The sequence below is a fragment of the Oncorhynchus kisutch genome, linkage group LG16, assembly GCF_002021735.2.
Source record: "Oncorhynchus kisutch isolate 150728-3 linkage group LG16, Okis_V2, whole genome shotgun sequence".
Taxonomy (NCBI): domain Eukaryota; kingdom Metazoa; phylum Chordata; class Actinopteri; order Salmoniformes; family Salmonidae; genus Oncorhynchus; species Oncorhynchus kisutch.
Genome location: NC_034189.2, coordinates 33,969,576 through 33,990,540, shown reverse-complemented (window position 1 = coordinate 33,990,540; position 20,965 = coordinate 33,969,576). Strand labels below are relative to the sequence as shown.

General features: G+C 41.0%; 1 protein-coding gene across 13 annotated transcripts in view; it reads left to right on the top strand.

Moving 5' to 3' along the window:
* Positions 1-20,965, top strand: part of col25a1 (collagen type XXV alpha 1 chain) — a 302,148-nt gene that overhangs the window by 267,571 nt on the left and 13,612 nt on the right. For 10 of the 13 annotated variants that reach the window (XM_031792275.1, XM_031792270.1, XM_031792264.1 and 7 more), the window contains 17 exons: positions 468-530; positions 1,431-1,499; positions 2,721-2,765; positions 3,064-3,108; positions 4,205-4,282; positions 8,332-8,355; positions 9,493-9,537; positions 9,623-9,667; positions 9,876-9,956; positions 10,168-10,230; positions 10,476-10,526; positions 16,122-16,148; positions 16,707-16,787; positions 19,518-19,553; positions 19,723-19,776; positions 19,857-19,910; positions 20,065-20,091. In XM_031792275.1, coding sequence (XP_031648135.1) covers positions 468-530; positions 1,431-1,499; positions 2,721-2,765; positions 3,064-3,108; positions 4,205-4,282; positions 8,332-8,355; positions 9,493-9,537; positions 9,623-9,667; positions 9,876-9,956; positions 10,168-10,230; positions 10,476-10,526; positions 16,122-16,148; positions 16,707-16,787; positions 19,518-19,553; positions 19,723-19,776; positions 19,857-19,910; positions 20,065-20,091 — 888 coding nt within the window. Of the gene's footprint in view, positions 1-467; positions 531-1,430; positions 1,500-2,720; positions 2,766-3,063; positions 3,109-4,204; positions 4,283-8,331; positions 8,356-9,492; positions 9,538-9,622; positions 9,668-9,875; positions 9,957-10,167; positions 10,231-10,475; positions 10,527-16,121; positions 16,149-16,706; positions 16,788-19,517; positions 19,554-19,722; positions 19,777-19,856; positions 19,911-20,064; positions 20,092-20,516; positions 20,884-20,965 lie in introns of those variants that run through there. The other 3 variants (XM_031792276.1, XM_031792273.1, XM_031792267.1) reach the window with 2 other exon arrangements.

Sequence of the window (20,965 nt, the reverse complement as noted above, 5' to 3'; positions counted from 1 at the left end):
TCCAAGCTGTTTAAAGGCACAGTCAACTTAGTGTATGTAAACTTCTGACCCACTGGAATTGTAATACTGTGAATTATAAGTGAAATAATCTGTCTGTAAACAATTGTTTGAAAAATTACTTGTGTCATGCACAAAGTAGATGTCCTATCCGACTTGCCAAAGCTATAGTTTGTTAACAAAAAATGTGTGGAATGGTTGAAAAACAAGTTTTAATTACTCCATTATGTAAACTTCCGACTTCAACTGTACAGTATATACAGTTAAGCTAAATACACTTAAGTTAGGGCTTGCTTAGACTGCCCTTGAATTGAATTCCGAGAGGAGTGCATGTGTGTGTGTGCGCCCATGAGTACCTGTGTACCTCATTTACTCAACCCTTTACAAAATCTTCTTTGTTGAAATAAAAAATAATAACAGAGTAAATTAGCTATTTTATGACACATCTCTTATATCCTTCCTGATTACAGGGTGAGCCTGGATTCCTAGGACCTCAGGGAGAACCAGGGCTCCCAGGACTACCGGGAACCAAGGTACGTTTCAATTTGATCAATAACAGTCAAATATGGGTCATAAACCATGTATGCCTTGCATATACAGTAGTGTGTGAGTGGATGGCTAACACAAACAGATGGGTGAGTGTGGGTTGTTAAAAGAGGGTTATCTGAGAATGCTGTGACAAGGTAAATAAAATGACAATCACATCTATCACTGTCACTGTCATGGTCATTTATAACTTAGTAAACTTTAGGAGACCTAACAAAAGGCCTTACCAAGAAAAACTTCCAAAAGGACTAATTTGAGGCAGTTACTCTGGCTTAACTGTACTACTGAAATAGATTTTGAGCGCAAAGCTAATGATATGTGCGCCAGGTTCATGCAATGTGAGTATGATATGAGTGTCATTGACCAGGCCTATACCCATGCTAGAGAGACTGAATGTTAAAACCTACTCAATGGCACGAATGGAAACCAGGACAAATCAACCCCATGATTGTTTTTTTCCCACGGACTACAGCCCATGCGACCGTGATCTTGCAGATTACTCCACCCCAAGAATTTAATTTGGCGAAAGGCTCGGCACATGCATACTCAGGCTGACAGGCTCTCGTTCAGGCAAATGAGAAATAGTTGCATTCAGGCTATCCGGAAGGCCAAAGTTAGTTACTTTAATTCAGTTGGTGGTACAGTAACCGAAAAAGGTTGGGAACCACTGTAGTAGGAGATACAGTATGTTGCTTGACTCAACATACATTTTTACACATGGAATCCTGAAACCTGAAGATTGGCCAACCCTCCAGTTTGGTTGACCTCTCAGACAAGTGCATTCATCTAATTATGAGATGGGCATTCCATCCATGGGTAAAAGGGTCAGAGAGAGAGTCCTCCAGGCCCCAGTCCCTGAAAGTGTCTTTCTTCTCTTCTGCCTGTAGGGTGAGCGAGGGGAATTTGGCCCACCAGGCAAGGGAGAGCGGGGCGAGCCTGGACAGGCCGGTCAAAAGGTCAGTGTTGGGGGGGCTGGCCTGGGACACGAGAGAGAGAGACCATTCAGTGATGTGATTTGAGCAAGAGATTCAAGCAAGTGCATGTTCTTTATCTAACATTCTAAGCTCTACCTTTTCGATCATTGGTACAGCATTTGATGCTCTCTAGTGGCTTTTATGTTTCCAAACATGCATGGTGAAGCAAGCCTTGACTTCACAGAAGACTACGAAGGTTCTGATAAACTAGAAAGGTTCAGTAAATTAAGGTTTTTACAAACTTTGATCAACGGTAGAGGCCTTCCTTGTATTACACATTGATCAAGTAACATATTCTGCTTTGTATGCATTCAGAATATTAGCTTAAAGGGGCAGTGCAGTCTTTGCAGTTTTATACAGTGAGCACCTGAGGTTTTGGGACAGTGACGCATTTTTTGTTGTTTTGATTCTGTACTCCAGCACTTTCGAATTGAAATTATACTTTGAGGTTGAACCATTTAGAAATTACAGCACTTTTTGAACATAGTCCCACCATTTTAGGTGTTGGGACTACAGTTCCACCATAGGCCCACCATTTTACTGTATGTGTATTAGTAGTATTTGGTCCTATATTCACAGCATGCAATGACTACCCCCAAGACATGTTAACCTCTCACCATTACAATAACAGGGTAGGTTAGCATTTTTTGTATGATATTTGTGCTTCTGTAACTTTCTCACTCAGTTTTTCTCATTTTATTCAGGATTATCCATAATCATCAATGTTTAGAAACAATACAAACAACTCCAAAATGACACAATACATTATCTACCATTAATTTCTATTGGGCACAAAATAATCTGAAACATAATCTGAAACAATTAAATAGAAAATTTATCCAAAATGTGTAGAGTCACAAGCTTAAACCCTCCATTTGCAGGGACTGGAGTTCAAAGAAACACATTTTGATTGGATTTCTTATTATGCCAAAAGGCCGTTAGATTTGATGAAGCAAACATAAAACAATTCATCAACAATACACGTATGGTTACCCTTCTGTGCCACATTTGGTTTAATATGATATTCCTCTCTTATGTGGACTGGAAAATGTTTTAAGTCAGAGCATGTAAGATGCTTAGTCATACAAATGCCTATTTGTAGTATGGCCCTGTCTTACAATCAAAAGTGTTTGCTCATACTGAGGGGTCATGTGGTGACTTACTACTCTCCTGATGCTCCTTGTCTGTCTACCTCTCCTGCAGGGGGGGCCAGGAGAGGCAGGGAACCCAGGCCCTAGAGGTTCAAAGGTCAGTGCATGACACCTGATTATTTGTATTTTTTATGACATATCTACAGTTCCACTATGGCTGATGATGATTAGCCAACACTGATATATTGAGGAATCACTCTTGAGAACAATTACAAAGCGCACACTGCACATTCCCAATGAGTAAATGTTCATGGGGAAAATAAAACAAATGGCATTGTCAGCAAATGGATTATGTATTATTCTACTCTGTTTTAAGCCACTGTAGGTCTGTTTGTGATAAATTACTGTACTCCATGCATGTTCCTACATCTTACAGCCTTTTCTTACTAACTCAGGGAGAAACAGGAGACAAGGGAGACCTGGGCTCTATGGGACCATGGGTGAGTGCACTCAACAGAATATAAAAAAAACAACAACATAATATATCAGTAAAGTTACACTTGTTGCACTTGTTACTAGTAGGGCACTGAATACTCAATAAACACTAGAGGACATTGTTCATCCTCATATGTCATATTGAGAACATTTCTATTACACACAACTTTGTATACAAAAACAATGAACAATGCACTTTTTGAGTTGCTCTTCCCCTTTGTGCATCGTCAATGAAACTTGGTACTAAAAGCCTAGTATCCACCAGAGGGGAGTGTTGCACTAGTGGCACTATTGATATTGTACTTGTATTACATTATATACTATACCAATATCCTGCTCTGACTGATTTAACTATCAGAGGTGTCAATGTTTCGATAAAGAGTACCAAAAGATGATTTGTCATCTGTTTCTATTACTGCAGACTTAAATCCATGGGCACAAACTTGTTTGAACTATGCAATGAAAATAAACAAACTGTGGGGAAATATAATGCTAAACTCCACCATGCAAATCGTCTGAGATGAATTTCATTAAGTTGAGGAGATCAAATACATGAAAATAATCATTTTGATATTAAATTATTACATCTGTCAACCTAAGATGCATCCTGGTATTATCCTAAAGAAAATACAGTAATTAGGCAGGCACCTGATAACTATATAGGCCTATTGTCAAGCATAATACAGCTACTGTAGTAGGTAAAAGCTGTGTACTGGAAAATGTTGGTAGTGCATGAATTTAGGCTTCGTGTTGCTCATGTGAATTTCCTTGTTTGGGGGGGGGTTCAGAGCAGCCAAATGTCTAACTTAAAGGGATAGTTCACTCAAAACAATATGTTTTGTATTTTGTTCAAATAAGTCACATATGAACAAAATATAATACAATCCTAAAAATAAAAAAAATCTCCAAATAGAGCACCTTCAAAACAGTGATGATCTGTTTTTTGACATGCAAATAGTTTTGGGGATTGTATTAATGGTGGACAAATGAACTAAATACTAAAGATTGTTTTGAGTAAACTATGCTTTTAAAATATTGTATTGGTGTTTAATTATATTGAACTTGGATTTTAATTAACATCTAAATGTTAAACACATGCAGGGACCCCCTGGGCAGAAAGGTGACCAAGGAGCCACTGAAATCATTGATTACAACGGGAACATCCAAGAAGCTTTACAGGTCAGAAACACGATGGTCTCCAGCTTAAGGGAAAGATTCACCCATTTTGAATGTTATGTTGCTTTTGTGCTTCTCTGAGTGATGTTCTACCGATTCCCGGGGTAATTTCATGTTTTCATGTGTGTATCTGAGCTATTGCCGTTCAAGCAGGCCAGTATGACATGGCATTGCAATAAAGCCGCTCTCACTACACTGGAAGTTAATAGGATTAAGACTTTTAGAACGCAAAAATGTCTATCATACATGTCCAATTTAAATCTTGGCCGATGTCGTGACGCGTGAGGTTGTCTTCTCTCGAAAGAGGCATTGATCATATTTTTGCGATATTCCTACCTCGAGAAATATGTAATTTAAAAGAGGGTCCACCATATGTCTGCCATTTGTCTGCCTCTTCAGTCAAGGCACATCGATCTCCAGGTTGAACATAGTGATATTGTAGATCCCTATATTGATGCAGCTTGTTTAGGCAATTTTACAGCCAATTAGCTACTTCACATGCTGATATTGACAATTGTATTATTGTGTCTAACTACAGTGCCTTCAGAAAGTATTCACACCGCTTGACTTTTTCCACATTTTGTTATGTTACAAAGTGGGATTAAAATACTCTGTAATGTCAGTGGAAGAAAAATTATAAAATTTAAATAAAAAATAAAAAATGTTTAAAAAAAAATGATATAAACACCAGAACACCTTCAAAACATGACAGACTGACATGGTGTATCCAGGTGAAAGCTATGAGCCGTTCAATCAGTGGAGATTAATGAAAAGGAGAAAGGTTAAAGAAGGATTTTTAAGCCTCGAGACAATTGAGACATGGATTGTGTATGTGTGCCATTTGTATTATTCCGGATTCCCATTAGATACTTTATATATGTACATATAGAGAGAGGGTACCTGGTTTCTGTATTTATTATTATTATTTGCATTTATTTTAACAGGGAAAACATATTGAGACCTAGGTCTCTTTTACAATAAAATGCAAAAATACAGTCATGGGTAACACAAATAAAACATCACAAATCACCCAGGAAAACTGTTACATTCCTCCACAAATAAGTTCCCAATCATTTCTTTAAATTGCCCGAATGGCACTAGAACATCAAGATGAAATTAATTTTGAATTTTGTTCCAGCATTAAAACTAAAAGCAGATTTATCTAGCTCCATGGAGACCTGAGGAACCTCAAGAGTTAAACAATCTTGTGAACTGTATACTTTAACAACAAAGTTAGATAAGAAGGAATTTTATGAAGTAGGGCCTTAATAAAGGGAGAAATGTAGAGGTCTACAGGTTTTTAGAGAAGTCCAGCCAACCTTTGGATACAGCATGCAGTGATGAGTATCAAAACTGTCACCTGTAACAAAACAAAGGGCACTATGCTAGATGGCTGTCACGCGGGACTAGGTGGGTGCAGGAATCAGACGCAGACAGAGAGAGTAACTGATTTGAAGTGCTTTACTCTTGCAAACCAAAATAATAAGCCCAACAAAATACAGGGCGCAGGACACTATACAAGACAACCCAAAAACCACAGCGTGTCAAGTAAAGAAAAGAAAATACACCACTACCTAACATGCTCACACTTAACATTAAGACAATCCTGCACAAAACAAAGGCGGGTCAAACTACTACATATAGGGAAGCTAATTAAACCAAAGTAAACACAGGTGAAACTAATAAGACAAAACCAACAGACAAACGAAAAAGGGATCGGTAGCGGTTAGTAGGACGGCGACGACAACCGCCGAGCACCGCCCGAACAGGCAGGGGAGCCAACTTCGGCGGAAGTCATGACAGTACCCCCCCCTGACGCACGGCTCCCGCAGCGCGCCGCCACCGGCCTCGAGGACGACCCGGAGGACGAGGCGCCGGTCGATCCGGGTGGAGGCGGTGGAAATCTCTCAGGAGAGAAGGGTCCAAAATATCCCCCACCGGAACCCAGCATCTCTCCTCCGGACCGTACCCCTCCCAGTCCACGAGGTACTGTAGGCCCCTCACCCGGCGTCTCGAGTCCAGAATGCCACGTACTGTGTACGCCGGGGACCCCTCGATGTCCAGAGGGGGCGGAGGGACCTCAGGCACCTCACCTCAGGCACCTCACCTCACCTGAGGAGAGAACACATGAAACGAGGGGTTAATACGGTAATATCTAGGAAGTTGTAACCTGTAACACACCTTGTTTATTCTCCTCGGGACTTTGAACGGCCCCACACACTGCGGCCCCAGCTTCCGGCAGGGCAGGAGGAGGGGCAGGTTTAGGGTCGAGAGCCAGACCCTGTCCCCCAGTGCAAACATGGGGGCCTCACTGCGGTGCTGGTCAGCGCTCCTCTTCTGCCGTTCTCCCGCTAACCTTAGCGTTTCCTGGACGGCTTTCCAGGTGTCCTTGGAGCGCTGTACCCATTCCTCTACCGCAGGAGCCTCGGTCTGGCACTGATGACATGGGGCCAGGACCGGCTAGTAACCTAACACACACTCAAAAGGGGACATGTTCACTGAGGAGTGGCGGAGGGAGTTCTGAGCGAGCTCACTCCAAGGAACATACCTCCCCCACTCACCAGGCCGGTCCTGGCAATATGACCGCAGAAACCTGCCCACATCCTGGTTTACGCGCTCCACCTGCCCATTACTCTCGGGGTGAAAACCCGAGGTTAAGCTGACCGAGACCCCCAGTCTCTCCATAAACGCCCTCCAAACTCTGGACGTGAATTGGGGGCCCCGATCAGAAACGATGTCCTCAGGCACCCGATTGTGCCGGAAGACATGGGTAAACAAGGCTTCCGCAGTCTGCAGGGCCATAGGGAGACCGGGCAACGGGATGAGACGACAGGTTTTGGTTTTGTGGGTTATTGTCTATGTGTAGTTGCATGTCAGCACTCGTTGTATTAGCTTCATGTTCGTTTTGTTATTTTGTTAGTTTGTTTAGTGTTCTTCGTTAATTAAAGAAGATGTATTCATATCACGCCATATCACACCTTGGTCTCCTCACTATGACGAACGTGACAATATGGCTGTAATGTAACAAAATGTGGAAAAAGTCAAGGGGTCTGAATACTTTCTGAAGGCACTGTACATGATGAGATGATTATGGATAAGCAGTCAAGCATCGATCATCATGTCACCAGAATAAGACCCTCCATCTTCATTGGAAAGGAACATCAAGATCACCTTAACTAATTTCATCTGTAGCGTAATAAACTGCATGGTTTCCTGAGTCATAATGTGAGGACCACACACCATATAATCGCGTGACTCCAAGTTTACTTCAATATGATGGTTATTATATCAATATTTGTGCATAAAGGCATTTCACCACTATTTCTCGCATAATACATTTTATTGACAGAAAGAGATCCTACCATGTCGAACGAACACATTATATGTCGGCATTTATACAATTCTAGCGTAACGACCTGTTTCCATCACAGCTGTCGTGATTTTTTTATTATACGTTATGACTTTACTCGCATAAAAACTGTGGATGGAAACGTGGTTACAGTAAATTATAGGAATTTGTGTCTTTGGGTGGATTTTTCCTTTAAGTTAAACATTAATGTCTGGCCAATTGTGTTGCTTGCTGTACAGTATGTCAGTTTTGAGCTGCATTCCTTTTTGAGATAGATGAGTTGTTAGATGAACTAGATGAAGTACTATTTTGATTTGGGTTAATGGTCAAATATTTTTATGTGGCCCCCACCACAATCATGTCAAATTTACAGCATTAAAATTCCATATTCTTTAATGTTCTTGAAAATGTATAATTTTGTGCTTCAGTGGATGTCAAGCAATCTTACAGTCCCATTTTAAAGCATTATGACACCTTTACAACAGAGGATATCATTCTTATCCTACTATCTGACTAATAAAATTGCTTGTGAACCTACATCTGAGTACTGTACAATGCTTTCAAATACTCCAGACAGTTCAAATTCCATCTGGCACAGTTTGTATGCTAGGTTAGTGAAGAGGGAGAACTATAGCATGCTGACAGGTTTATTTCGTGCATAACCAGTTATCTTATCTTTTGCCTCCTCCCTGGCCGACTACAGAAGATTACCACTATTACAGTGACGGTAATTCACCTCTATTCTGTTTAAGTGATGTACTATTGACCCGTCATGAACCCAACCCCACCCTGCCCTTCCCTGCTCATTATCCTCTTAACTCCCACACATTGTTGCTTAACACTAAGACAACGATAATTCCTAAATGACGTGTTTGTGCTTCTGTGAGATGGCGTAAGTATTTTCATGTTGGGAGTGGTCACTCAAGTGTGAAAGAAATGTATTGAAGTCCATCACAATGTCGTAAATCATTAAAAGACACTAGACATTAACCCCCACAAACTATCCCAACTCTGAAGAAGTGCATGTGTGTACACCACCATGTTGCTTGTCTGGTCCCAGATCTGTTTGTACTTTTTGGAACTCCATTGCTGTCATTGTCAAGCCAAACTGTTTGGTATTATGACAGGTAATGACAAGGAGTTAGCATGATAGCACAAACAGACTGGCACTCAGGCTACCATGTATCACCTTTCATGGCAATATGTGTAACCTATAAAGTTCATGTGTATTAACAGATTAATATTTAATATTGTAATAATGGTGTTGAACATATTCACATTTTCTGGCTTATGGTGGTCTCAGGTTCCTTGGTATCTTCTATTTATATTAAAGTACACTGTAATAGGCACTTACTTTCAGAGGATATGGAGATTGTTTTAAACATAAGAAATAAGATGATCTCCTGATTATGTTAGTTGCAGTTGACCCACACTATCCTTGTGACCTTGGTGAGGGAATTGTTATGATCTCTTTCCAGCATCATTGTCATGTTAATGTTCAAGTGATTCGTAACATGTGTAAGGATATGTTTGTGTCTATCTACTCTATTTCAGTCAATTTGAGTGATGAGTTTACAAATTGTCCATTATTTTCTATTTAGTTGCAGCATTGACTGAATTGGAGTGGAATTGACACCAACCCTGGCCTATATTCATGTACTACATGTGTATTTTATTTGTATTTAACCTTTATTTAACTAGGCAAGTCAGTTAAGAACAAATTCGTATTTACAATGACCTCCTACCGAGGAACAGTGTGTTAACTGCCTTGTTCTGGTTACTGGCCCAACGCTCTAACCACTAGGCTACCTGTCGCCCCGTATATGATGGTAATAACAATAGAATATTTATCTTGTGAATCTAGGGTCCCCCTGGGCCTCCTGGACTATCAGGACCAGCGGGAATCAAGGTAATCCATCACTCTCTGTGAGCGTTCGTATGTGTGTGTGCAGCAAGCAGCGAAATCCATTGCCAAAATCCATTCTCTGTTTCAGGGAGATCAAGGCATGCCTGGCCTCCCTGGACTGGACGGTGAAAGGGTAAGTAGACCCAGATGTCTCAGTACCCAGTCATACCTAGTAAAGATATAGGCCATCAAAAGCCATTCTTGAAGATTTACATTTTACATTGGAGTTCCTAACTAATCATTAATCAAATATGAGGGAGGAAGACATACAGTACTCCAGGAATTGAGTTTGACACCCCTGCAATACATTTTCCCATTCTGAATACTCTACCTCTGCCCAGGGTTTCAAAGGTTCCAAAGGAGACATGGGAATCCCTGGCACATCTGGAGATAAAGGAACTGTTGGTTTACCTGGTTTACCAGTAAGAGTCTATCGACTAATCTTAACACATATGAAATTATTCCTGACACCAATAAGTGATAGTAAATAGCTTCAGCGTTGACAATAACCACTATAACTTTCTTCTGTAGGACAGCATTTACAGATAAGATATGCTGACTGTTGATTTATTAAGTCTTGAACACTTTGAGCAGCATTCTTTAGAATGTCATAATGAATGTTCTGTTTCTTAGGGTGTCAATGGATTGAAAGGAGATAAGGGTGATTCTGGAATGCCTGGTCCCGAAGGGCCCTCAGTAAGTTAACTCAAAACGGACATACAAATGTATTACCTCTACATATGGCAATGCATTTATTCAAGATACCAATAAAGCATCAGGGAGGTTCCTTCACGCTTAGGTTTTCTCACTTCATAGGCCTGAAACGGTCAGTGTATGATCTTACTGTGCTATATGATGACAAAATCTATATAATTGAGATTATGTAACCATTTGAGTAATATTGGTTCAACCTGATTGGATTGTCTCACTCTCACATGCAGATTATTGGCCAACCTGGAGCACCTGGGCCCCATGGCCCCCCAGGCCCCATGGTGAGTTGTCCCCCTAAATCAAGGTTGGGCAGTTCCAGTCCTCAAGGGCCGTATTTGTGTCACACACACATCTTATTAAACAAATTGTAATTGTGGTCTAAAGTGAAGACTATTAGTTGATTATTTGAATCAGGTGTGTTAATGTTCGGTTGGAGTAAAAGTGTGACACCCTCGAGAACCAGAGCTGCAACCCCTAGCCTAGAACATCCACTACACTCTTAGGAAAAAAAGGGTTCGAAAAGGGTTCTTCGGTCCCCGTAGGGGGACCCATTTTGGTTCAAGGTAGATCCCTTTTGGGTTCCGTGTAGAGCCCTCTGTGGAAAGGGTTTTACATGGAACCCAAAAGGGTTCTTACAGGGAATCAAAAAGGGTTCTTCAAAATGGGACAAAATAATCTTTTAAGGTTCTAGAATGCACCTTTTTTCTGAGTGGTAAACAACTAAAATGCATCTCTGGCTCGTCTATGCAGTGGCCAAGAGGCATATTGCCATACAAGGAAATGTAAATGCACCCAGACAGCCAGTCAGATTTTAGATTGCCAGTGAATTTTGGATTCAGTGTCATGGCGTTTCAGTCTAAACTGTTATAATGTGTCATGTAGATGAAATAACAAGACCCTGAAGTTATTGTTCATGTTGATTTTATTGTTCATGCAATATGTGTCATAGTTCAAAGAGACAATATGGTACCACCTTTTTCTTAAAGCTGTACATGTCAGAAGGTGAGTGTAGCTGGTGCATGAAGTCAGGCGCAGGAGAGCAAAATGAGTAGCAACGTACTTTAACTCAAAAATAAAGGCACAAGGTAACAAATACACTTGACCAATAACAAAACGGTAAATATTACGCACGGGTGACAACAGCACCCGTCGAGAAACCAGCCATCATGTACTGAAATGAACATAGAAACAATCACGTACAAAAACATGGGGGAAACAGAGGGTTAAATACATGAACATTTAATTGGAGGATGAAAACCAGGTGTGTAGAATACAAAGACAAAACCAATGGAAAATGAAAGGTGGATCATCGATGGCTAGAAGACCGGTGAAGTCGACCGCCGAACGCCGCCCGAACAAGAAGAGGGACCAATTTCGGCGGAAGTCGTGACAATATCATGTGATGTATCATGCCTTCCCACTGTCTGGTTGATTCCTGTAGATTACCTGCCCACTCATAACAGCTGACACACTGCCACTCATTACTCAGAGGCACCCACTCAAAATACACTTAACAAAAATATAAACGCAACATGCAACAATTTCAAAGATTTTACTGAGTCATATGACTGGGTATACAAATAGGCATCTGTTGGTCAGAGATATCTTTTTTTTTTAAGTAGGGGCGTGGATCAGAAATGTGTGCAAATGTGTGCCACCGTTTGCCTCATGCAGCACGACACATCTCCTTTGCATATAATTGATCAGGTTGTTGATTGTGGCTTGTGGAATCTTGTCCCACTCCTCTTCAATGGTTGTGCGAAGTTGTGGTATATTGGCGGGAACTGGAACAAGCTGTTGTATACGTTGATCCTGAGCATCCAAACATGCTCAATGGGAGACATGTCTGGTTAGTATGCAGGCCACGGAAGAACTGGAAATGTTCATCTTCCAGGAATTGTGTACAGATCCTTGCAACATGGGGCCGTGCATTATCATGCTGAAACATGAGGCAATGGCGCCAGATGAATGGCACGATAATGGGTCTCAGGATCTCGGCACGGTATCTCTGTGCATTCAAATTGCCATTGATAAAATGCAATTGTGTTCGTTGTCACCATATACCCCATAATGACAAAACAAAACAGGTTTTTAGAATTTTTTGCAAATGTATTAAAAACAAAAAGCAGATACCTTATTTACATAACTATTCAGACCCTTTGCTATGAGACTCGAAATTGAACTCAGGTTCATGTTTCCATTGATCATCCTTGAGATTTTTCTACAAATTGATTGGTGTCCACCTATGGTAAATTCAATTGATTGGACATGATTTGGAAAGGCACACACCTGTCTACATAAGGTCCCATTCTTAAATGGAAGAAGTTTGGAACCACCAAGACTCTGGCCACCCGGCCAAACTGAGCAATCGGGGGACAAGGGCCTTGGTCAGGGAGGACCCGATGGTCACTCTGACAGAGCTCTAGAGTTCCTCTGTGTAGATGGGAGAACCTTCCAGAAGGACAACCATCTCTGCAGCACTCCACCAATTAGGCCTTTATGGTAGAGTGGCCAGATGGAAGCCACTCTTCAGTAAAAGGCACATGACAGCCCGCTTGGAGTTTGCCAAAAGGCACCTAAAGACTCTCAGACCATGAGAAACAAGATTCTCTGGTCTGATGAAACCAAGATTGAACTCTTTGTCCTGATATCAAGTCTGGAGGAAACCTGGCACCAACCCTACGGTGAAGCATGGTGATGGCAGCATCATGCTGTGTCCTTGTGGGGCCCAGCCAGAGCCCGGACATGAACCCGATCAAACAAATCTGGAGAACTGAAAATCACCGCTCACCATCCAACCTGACAGAGCTTGAGAGGATCTGCAGAGAAGAATAGGAGAAACTACTCAAATACACGTGTGCTAAGCTTGTGGCGTCATACCCAAGAAGACTCAAGGCTGTAATCGCTGCCAAAGGTGCTTCAACAAAGTACTGCGGAAAGGGTTTGAGTACTTACAGTCGAAGTCAGAAGTTTACATACAACTTAGCTAAATACATTTAAACTCAGTTTTTCACAATTCTGGACGTTTAATCATAGTAAGAATTCCCTGTCTTAGGTCAGTTAGGATCACCACTTTACTTTAAGAATGTGAAATGTCAGAAAAGTAGTAGAGAGAATTATTTATTTTAGCTTTTATTTATTTCGTCACATTCCCAGTGGGTCAGAAGTTTACATACACTCAATTAGTATTTGGTAGCATTGCCTTTAAATTGTTTAACTTGGGTCAAATGTTTCAGGTAGCATTCCACAAGCTTCCCACAACAAGTTGGGTGAATTTTGGCCCATTCCTCCAGACAGAGTTGGTGTAACTGAGTCAGGTTTGTAGGCCTCCTTGCTCGCACATGCTTTTTCAGTTCTGCCCAGGTCAGGGCTTTGTGATGGCCACTCTAATACCTTGATGTTGTTGTCCTTAAGCCATTTTGCCACAACTTTGGAAGTATGCTTGGGGTCATGGTCCATTTGGAAGACCCATTTGCGACCAAGTTTTAACTTCCTGACTGAATTCTTGAGATGTTGCTTCAATATATCCACATCATTTTACTCCCTCATGATGCCATCTATTTTGTGAAGTGCACCAGTCTCTCCTGCAGCAAAGCACCCCCACAACATGATGCTGCCACCCCCGTGCTTCACGGTTGGGATAGTGTTCTTTGGATTGCAAGCCTCCCCCTTTTTCCTCCAAATATAATGATGGTCATTATGGCCAAACAGTTCTATTTTTGTTTCATCAGACCAGAGGACATTTCTCTAAAAGTTACAATCTTTGTCCCCATGTGTAGTTGCAAACCGTAGTCTGGCTTTTTTATGGTGGTTTTGGTGCAGTGGCTTCTTCCTTGCTGAGCGGCCTTTCAGGTTATGTCGATATAGGACTGGTTTTACTGTGGAAAAAGATACTTTTGTACCTGTTTCCTCCAGCATCTTCACAAGGTCCTTTGCTGTTGTCCTGGGATTGATTTCCATGTTTTGCATCAAAGTACGTTATCTCTAGGAGACAGAACGCGTCTCCTTCCTGAGCGGTATGGCGCCTGCGTGGTCCCATGGTGTTTATTCTTGCGTACTATTGTTTGTACAGATGGACGTGATACCTTCAGGCGTTTGGAAATTGCTCCCAAGGATGAACCAGACTTCAATTTTTTTTCTGAGGTCTTGGCTGATTTCTTTTGATTTTCCCATGATGTCAAGCAAAGAGGCACTGACTTTGAAGGTAGGCCTTGAAACACATCCACAGGTCCACCTCCAATGAACTCAAATTATGTCAATTAGCCTATCAGAAGCTTCTAAAGCCATGACATCATTTTCTGGAATTTTCCAAGCTGTTTAAAGGCACAGTCAACTTAGTATATATAAGCTTCTCACCCACTTTAATTGTGATACAGTGAATTATAAGTTAAATAATCTGTCTGTAAACAATTGTTGGAAAAATTACTTGTGTCATGCACCAAGTAGATGTCCTAACCGACTTGCCAAAACTATAGTTTGTTAACAAGACATTTGTGGAATGATTGAAAAATGAGTTTTTAATAACTACAACCTAAGTGTATGTAAACTTCTGGCTTCAACTGTTTGTAAATGTGATATTTCAGTTTTTGTAAAATAAAAAATATATATATATCAGCAAAAATGTATAAAAAACAGTTTTTGCTTCATCATTATGGGGCATTGTGTGTAGATTGATGAGAGAAAAAAACAGGCTGTAACCTATCAAAATGTGGAAAAAAGTCAAGGGGTCTGAATACTTTCCAAAGGCACTGTAGTTGAAACCAGAATGAATCAGTGAAGAGCACACTAATCCAGTGTGCCAGTAGTCATCGAAGGTGAGCATTTGCCCACTGAAGTCAGTTACGACGCCAAACTGCAGTCAGGTCAAACCCTGGTGAGGACGATGAGCACGCATATGAGACGGTTTTTGACAGGTTGTTGAAGAAGCCGGATGTGGAAGTCCTGGGCATTGTGTTGTGTGGCAAAACTGCACATTTTTGAGTGCTGTTTTAATGTCGACAGCACAAGGTGCACCTGTGTAATGATCATGCTGTTTCATCAGCTTCTTGATATGCCACATCTGTCAGGTGGATAGATTATCTTGGCAAATGAAAATGCTCACTAACAGGGATGTAAATCAATTTGTGGCCAAAATTTGAGTGTCTCAAATTATGCTGAGAAATATGTTGCACACTGCAGTACCTATCATCCTTGGGCATAGACAAAAGTCAAGTAATACAATTGTATGATTTTGTGGTTTTATATATCATAAGCAGTGTGACAAAAATGTATGTGTTCTGATTGTCAAACAAACTTGTCCTATTTGAGGTATCTTCCCAGACACAGATTAAGCCTAGTCCTGGGCTGAAAATATCCAATGAGAATGCTTATTAGTCAGGGACTAGGCTTAATATGTGTCTGGGTAACTGGCCCGATAACTACTATCCAAAGCCAAGTAGTCACATTTCATGATTTTATTTATGGTCAGGATTGTCCTATCTGGAGTGTTAAGGGATTCTTGCACCTGAAATACTATGAGTCAGCAATCCACTTTTACTTATGGAAATCCGCTTTTCCCATTATCTGCATGTTCACTCAGCGATATAGGGCTAGTTATCTTCCCAGTGTTATTCCACAACAATGCCCACATAAACCTACTTAGATCAAACAACAGAGTTACAGTAAAAGTTTATCATGGATCCACTAATAAGATAATGTATTGAGTTTCACAACCGTAGTTTCTTCTGAAGTGAACGCTCATAGCTTGCTCCTAATGCATATTCCTGAAACTGATATTTAGTAGGAAATTACATTAATTCCATGTCAAAATGTCATCAGGTCAAATGAATTGATACAACTAATCAAAACACATGCATTTTCTTGATTCTGTTTTTCAGGGACCCCATGGCTTCCCTGGACCAAAGGTAAATCCAGATAAGAAAATTGCTTTTGCAATTTTGCAGATAAGACAGCTTGCTTTTGCTGTTATAAAATGCATGCAAAACACATTCAAATGTTAATAGTGTAACCATTAGATACATGTAATACCTTATTATACCTTTCCTTGTTAGGTACTGCAAATTCCAATCTCCTGCACAGAAATCTGGGCTGTCATAGAATAGTTTGGCCCAATCCCAATGCTCTCTACTACCAAATGTTTTATGTAATTCTGCCAGGACAATTTGGCTGGAGAAAATTATATTTGGTGCATTAATAGAGCTATTAATGAATTTGACTCTGGGGCGGTAGGTAGCTCTCTAGCCCAGCACAAATGTGCTGCTTCAGCTAATCAAAGTTTTTATGAGCAGTTGATTAGTTGAATTATGGGTGTCGATACTGAGCTGGGACAAAAGCCTGCACATCCAGGACCAAGATCTAGGGAAATGGAGCGTGCAGCAGCATGTGTCTACTGAATTCTGTCCATCCACGTATTGCTCATCCCCTGCTCCTAAGTCAACCTCTGCCACTCCTCTTGTATTTAGGGGGAGGCTGGGAATCATGGTCTGAAGGGAGTACGCGGGGAGTCAGGGCACAAGGGAGACAGAGGACCCCTGGGCCTCCCCGTAAGTACAACACTCAGTCCTCCGCCCTGAGAAATCATCTCACCACCACAACCATGTCCTCCATTTTCCACCCCAAAACCCTCTCCTCTGCTTTCAGCCCCTGGTCTATTTCCTGCTCTTTGTGTGCATTCCTGCACAGTATATATTTTTTTGTGTCTCTATCTGTCTTCTCCTGCGTTTGTCTTTCTCTCTCATTCGCCTGCTTGTGCCAACAGCATTTCAACCTGTGTTTCCCCGAGGATTTCTTTCACCAGTGGTGGCAAAGTTAGCGTGCGGTCTCAGACCAAACTTTTTACAGGCTCTCCTCTTGGCAGCAGAGACAACATTTTGCTGTTTTAAAGCAAATTTCCTGCAATTCTACACATTGTGTCATGGGGCTGAAAAACAAATTCAGTTTCAAACCTCATTTACGGCAATTCTACACATTTTGCCATTGCTTATGCCGTGTTCTTATGCTATTTGATTGACTCAAATGTCATAATAAAATCAAAATCATGCATTTAAAAAAAAAATTATTCTCCCTGACTGTCAAGTTTTAATTTAGTTCTCAAAGATGATCTTGTTTATAAAAAAAAAATATAGCTCCATTATACAGTTGAAGTCAGAAGTTAACATACACCTTAGCCAAATACATTTAAACTAATTTTTTCACAATGCCTGACATTTGATCCTGGTAAAAAATTCACTGTCTTAGGCCAGTTAAGATCACTACTTTATATAAAAAATGTGAAATGTCAGAATAATAGTAGAGAGAATTACTTATTTCTGTCAGCGTGTGTAAAAGAGGCGAAGTCAGGTGCAGGAGAGTAGCATGATGTAAACAGGCTCACTATATTAAAGTTCCAAAACGAGAGCAGAACATTAAAAAAATGCACTCAAAAACACGGAGCATAACAAAAGTAAAGCGCGTAAAAAGATACCACAGCAACATGAAACAGAGGGTTAAATACAAGTAGCTTAATTGGGGAAATGAAAACCAGGTGTGTATGGAAACAAGACAAGACAAATGGATATATGAAAAATGGAGCGGCGATGGCTAGAAAGCCAGTGACGTCGATCGCCGAACGAACAAGGTTAGGTCAGTTAGGATCACCACTTTACTTTAAGAATGTGAAATGTCAGAAAAGTAGTAGAGAGAATGATTTATTTCAGCTTTTATTTATTTCGTCACATTCCCAGTGGGTCAGAAGTTTACATGCACTCAATTAGTATTTGGTAGCTTTGCCTTTAAATTGTTTAACTTTGGTCAAACGTTTTGGGTAGCCTTCCACAAGCTTCCCACAATGAGTTGGGTGAATTTTGGCCCGTTCCTCCTGACAGAGTTGGTGTAACTGAGTCAGGTTTGTAGGCCTCCTTGCTCGCACACGCTTTTTCAGTTCTGCCCCCAAAATTTCTATAGGATTGAGGTCAGGGCTTTGTGATGGCCACGTCAATACCTTGACTTTGTTGTCCTTAAGCCATTTTGCCACAACTTGGGATGGTGTTCTTTGGCTTGCAAGCCTCCCCTTTTTCCTCCAAACATAATGATGGTCATTATGGCCAAACAGTTCTATTTTTGTTTCATCAGACCAGAGGACATTTCTCCAAAAGGTACGATCTTTGTTCCCATGTGCAGTTGCAAACCGTAGTCTGGCTTTTTTATGGCGGTTTTGGAGCAGTGGCTTCTTCCTTGCCTTTCAGGTTATGTCAATATACAATATAGATACATTTGTACCGGTTTCCTCCAGCATCTTCACAGGGTCCTTTGTTGTTGTTCTGGGCTTCATTTGCACTTTTCACACTAAAGTACATTCATCTCTAGGAGCGGTATGATTTTTTTTCTGAGGTCTTGGCTGATTTCCTTTGATTTTCCCATGATGTCATGCAAAGAGGCACTGAGTTTGAAGGTAAGCCTTGAAATACATCCGCAGGTACACCTCCAATTGATTCAAATGATGTCTATCATTCGAGTCAATTAACCTATCTGTCACGCCCTGGCCATAGAGAGGCTTTTATTTTCTATTTTGGTTAGGCCAGGGTGTGACTAGGGTGGGCATTCTAGTTTTGGCCGGGTATGGTTCTCAATCAGGGACAGCTGTCTATCGTTGTCTCTGATTGGGAATCATACTTAGGCAGCCTGTTTTTCCACCTTAGTTGTGGGTAGTTGACTTTGTTAGTGGCCTGTATAGCCCTAGTAAGCTTCACGGTCGTGTTTGTTATTCTTTGTTTTGTTGGCGACATTTATAAATAAAAAGAATTGTTCGCTCACCACGCTGCACCTTGGTCCGGTCATTTCCCTGACGACGTTCGTGACACTATCAGAAGCTTCTAAGCCATGACATAATTTTCTGGAATTTTCCAAGATGTTTAAAGACACAGTCAACTTAGTGTATGTAAACTTCTGATTCACTGGAATTGTGATACAGTGAATTATAAAAAAATGACTTGTGTCATGCACAAAGTAGATGTCCTATTAGCCTTGCCAAAAATGAACAAGAAATGTGTGGAGTGGTTGAAAAATTAGTTTTAATGACTCCAACCTAAGTGTATGTAAACTTCCAACTTCAACTGTATTTGTGCATGTACAGATTTTTTGGGGTATCTGGTTTTAGTCGTTTAAGTTTACACTGAACATGAGTGTTTTCCCCCCTGTCCCAATAACAACCGTTAACAATAAGTGTTCTTTTCACTGTGTTCATCTTGTATTAATTCCGCCTTGTTCATGTCACTCATACATCCATAACGGCAAAGGGAGCCTCCGGCTTGGACAGCAAGCCTGGAATTAGGGTGAGTTTCATGTGAACCAGCGTCACCCCCTCCCCCCCACACATACCTTTCCATGAGGAAAGGTTGGGGTGGACCATATCAACATTATGGTACAGTATATGGGAATGTAGTCTGACCAGTGTTGTCTTACCTGAGGGTATTGCTTACGATTGTGTCCACCTCTCCACAGGGTATGGACGGGCCTGTTGGTTCCTCCGGTCCAGCCGGGCCAAAGGGGGACAGAGTAAGTGTGTGATAAATTATATGATGTAAGAAAGATTGCCTATGTTGTGAAAATGTGATGCCTATTTGTGCTTCTGTCAGGGTGAGAGAGGAGCTGCAGGTGAACTCGGGCCAAGGGGACCTTATGGACTTCCTGTAAGTGTGCTCTGATAAAAACAAAACCCCAGCCAACACACAATAGAGTTCTAATAACAAACACAATCTTATCAGTCGTACAAGTTCGTAACTAGCTTAAAACATGTAGTACAGTATCTGAAAAAGCTCTTTATTATTCTGTGTTTACTTTCAGGGAGCGGCTGGAACACCTGGCCTTGATGTGAGTGAGGCAGTTTTGTCTGTCCCTGTCAGACCTGTGATATCTGTATCCTATATTGCATGCTGTTAATGTGTTCTTGAAGAGGAGTCATTTCATTTCATCATGAATGTACACTCTGTATCAAAGTACATTCTGAAAATATACTGGATGTATAAGTCTGTCAAAATGACAGCACTAGTCTGTCTTTCTCACTGAGTACCTTCATTTCCTCCATAACGCACGTTCCCTTGTGTTCTTTTTGTATCTCTTTTATTGTCCCTCTCTCTTCCTCCTACTCTCTGTTCATCTTCTTGCCTTTCTAGGGTTGTAACATTGTCAGAGAGAGAAGTGACCCTCCTTGGATGTTCTATCTACACTGTTCCTAGATCAGGTCTTATCAGATTCACTCCCCAGGGCACCAGTACTGAACTAGTTGTATTTTGCAGGGGTTGCCAGGCTTAAGGGGAGAGAAAGGCGACCCGGGGGAAAGAGGAGAAAAGGTAGATCTAGATATGCTACCTTGGGGATTGAATGACACCCCCATAATTTTACGTAGGATTACTGGTGTCAATGGACAATGAAGGAAAGGAACTAAGCCTTTTCTTTACAAAGTGGATTCACCAATGAATATCTTTTGAAAATTGAATATCACTTTAATTGAGTGGAGTGGACATATGACAGTTGTTATGACAATGTGAAAGGAGTGGTATGGTATTTGACATAGCTGTAGTGAAATGCATTGGGTTATTGATGACATAATTCATGGGTCTCAGGATGCTTTCATAGTGCTAATGTGCTGTACAAATTGTATGAGCATTTGTATGAGTCATTATGAGGGTCATATGGCAAAGGTGCATAAAGATGTCGGAATTCAGATATGATGTTATTGTTTTAC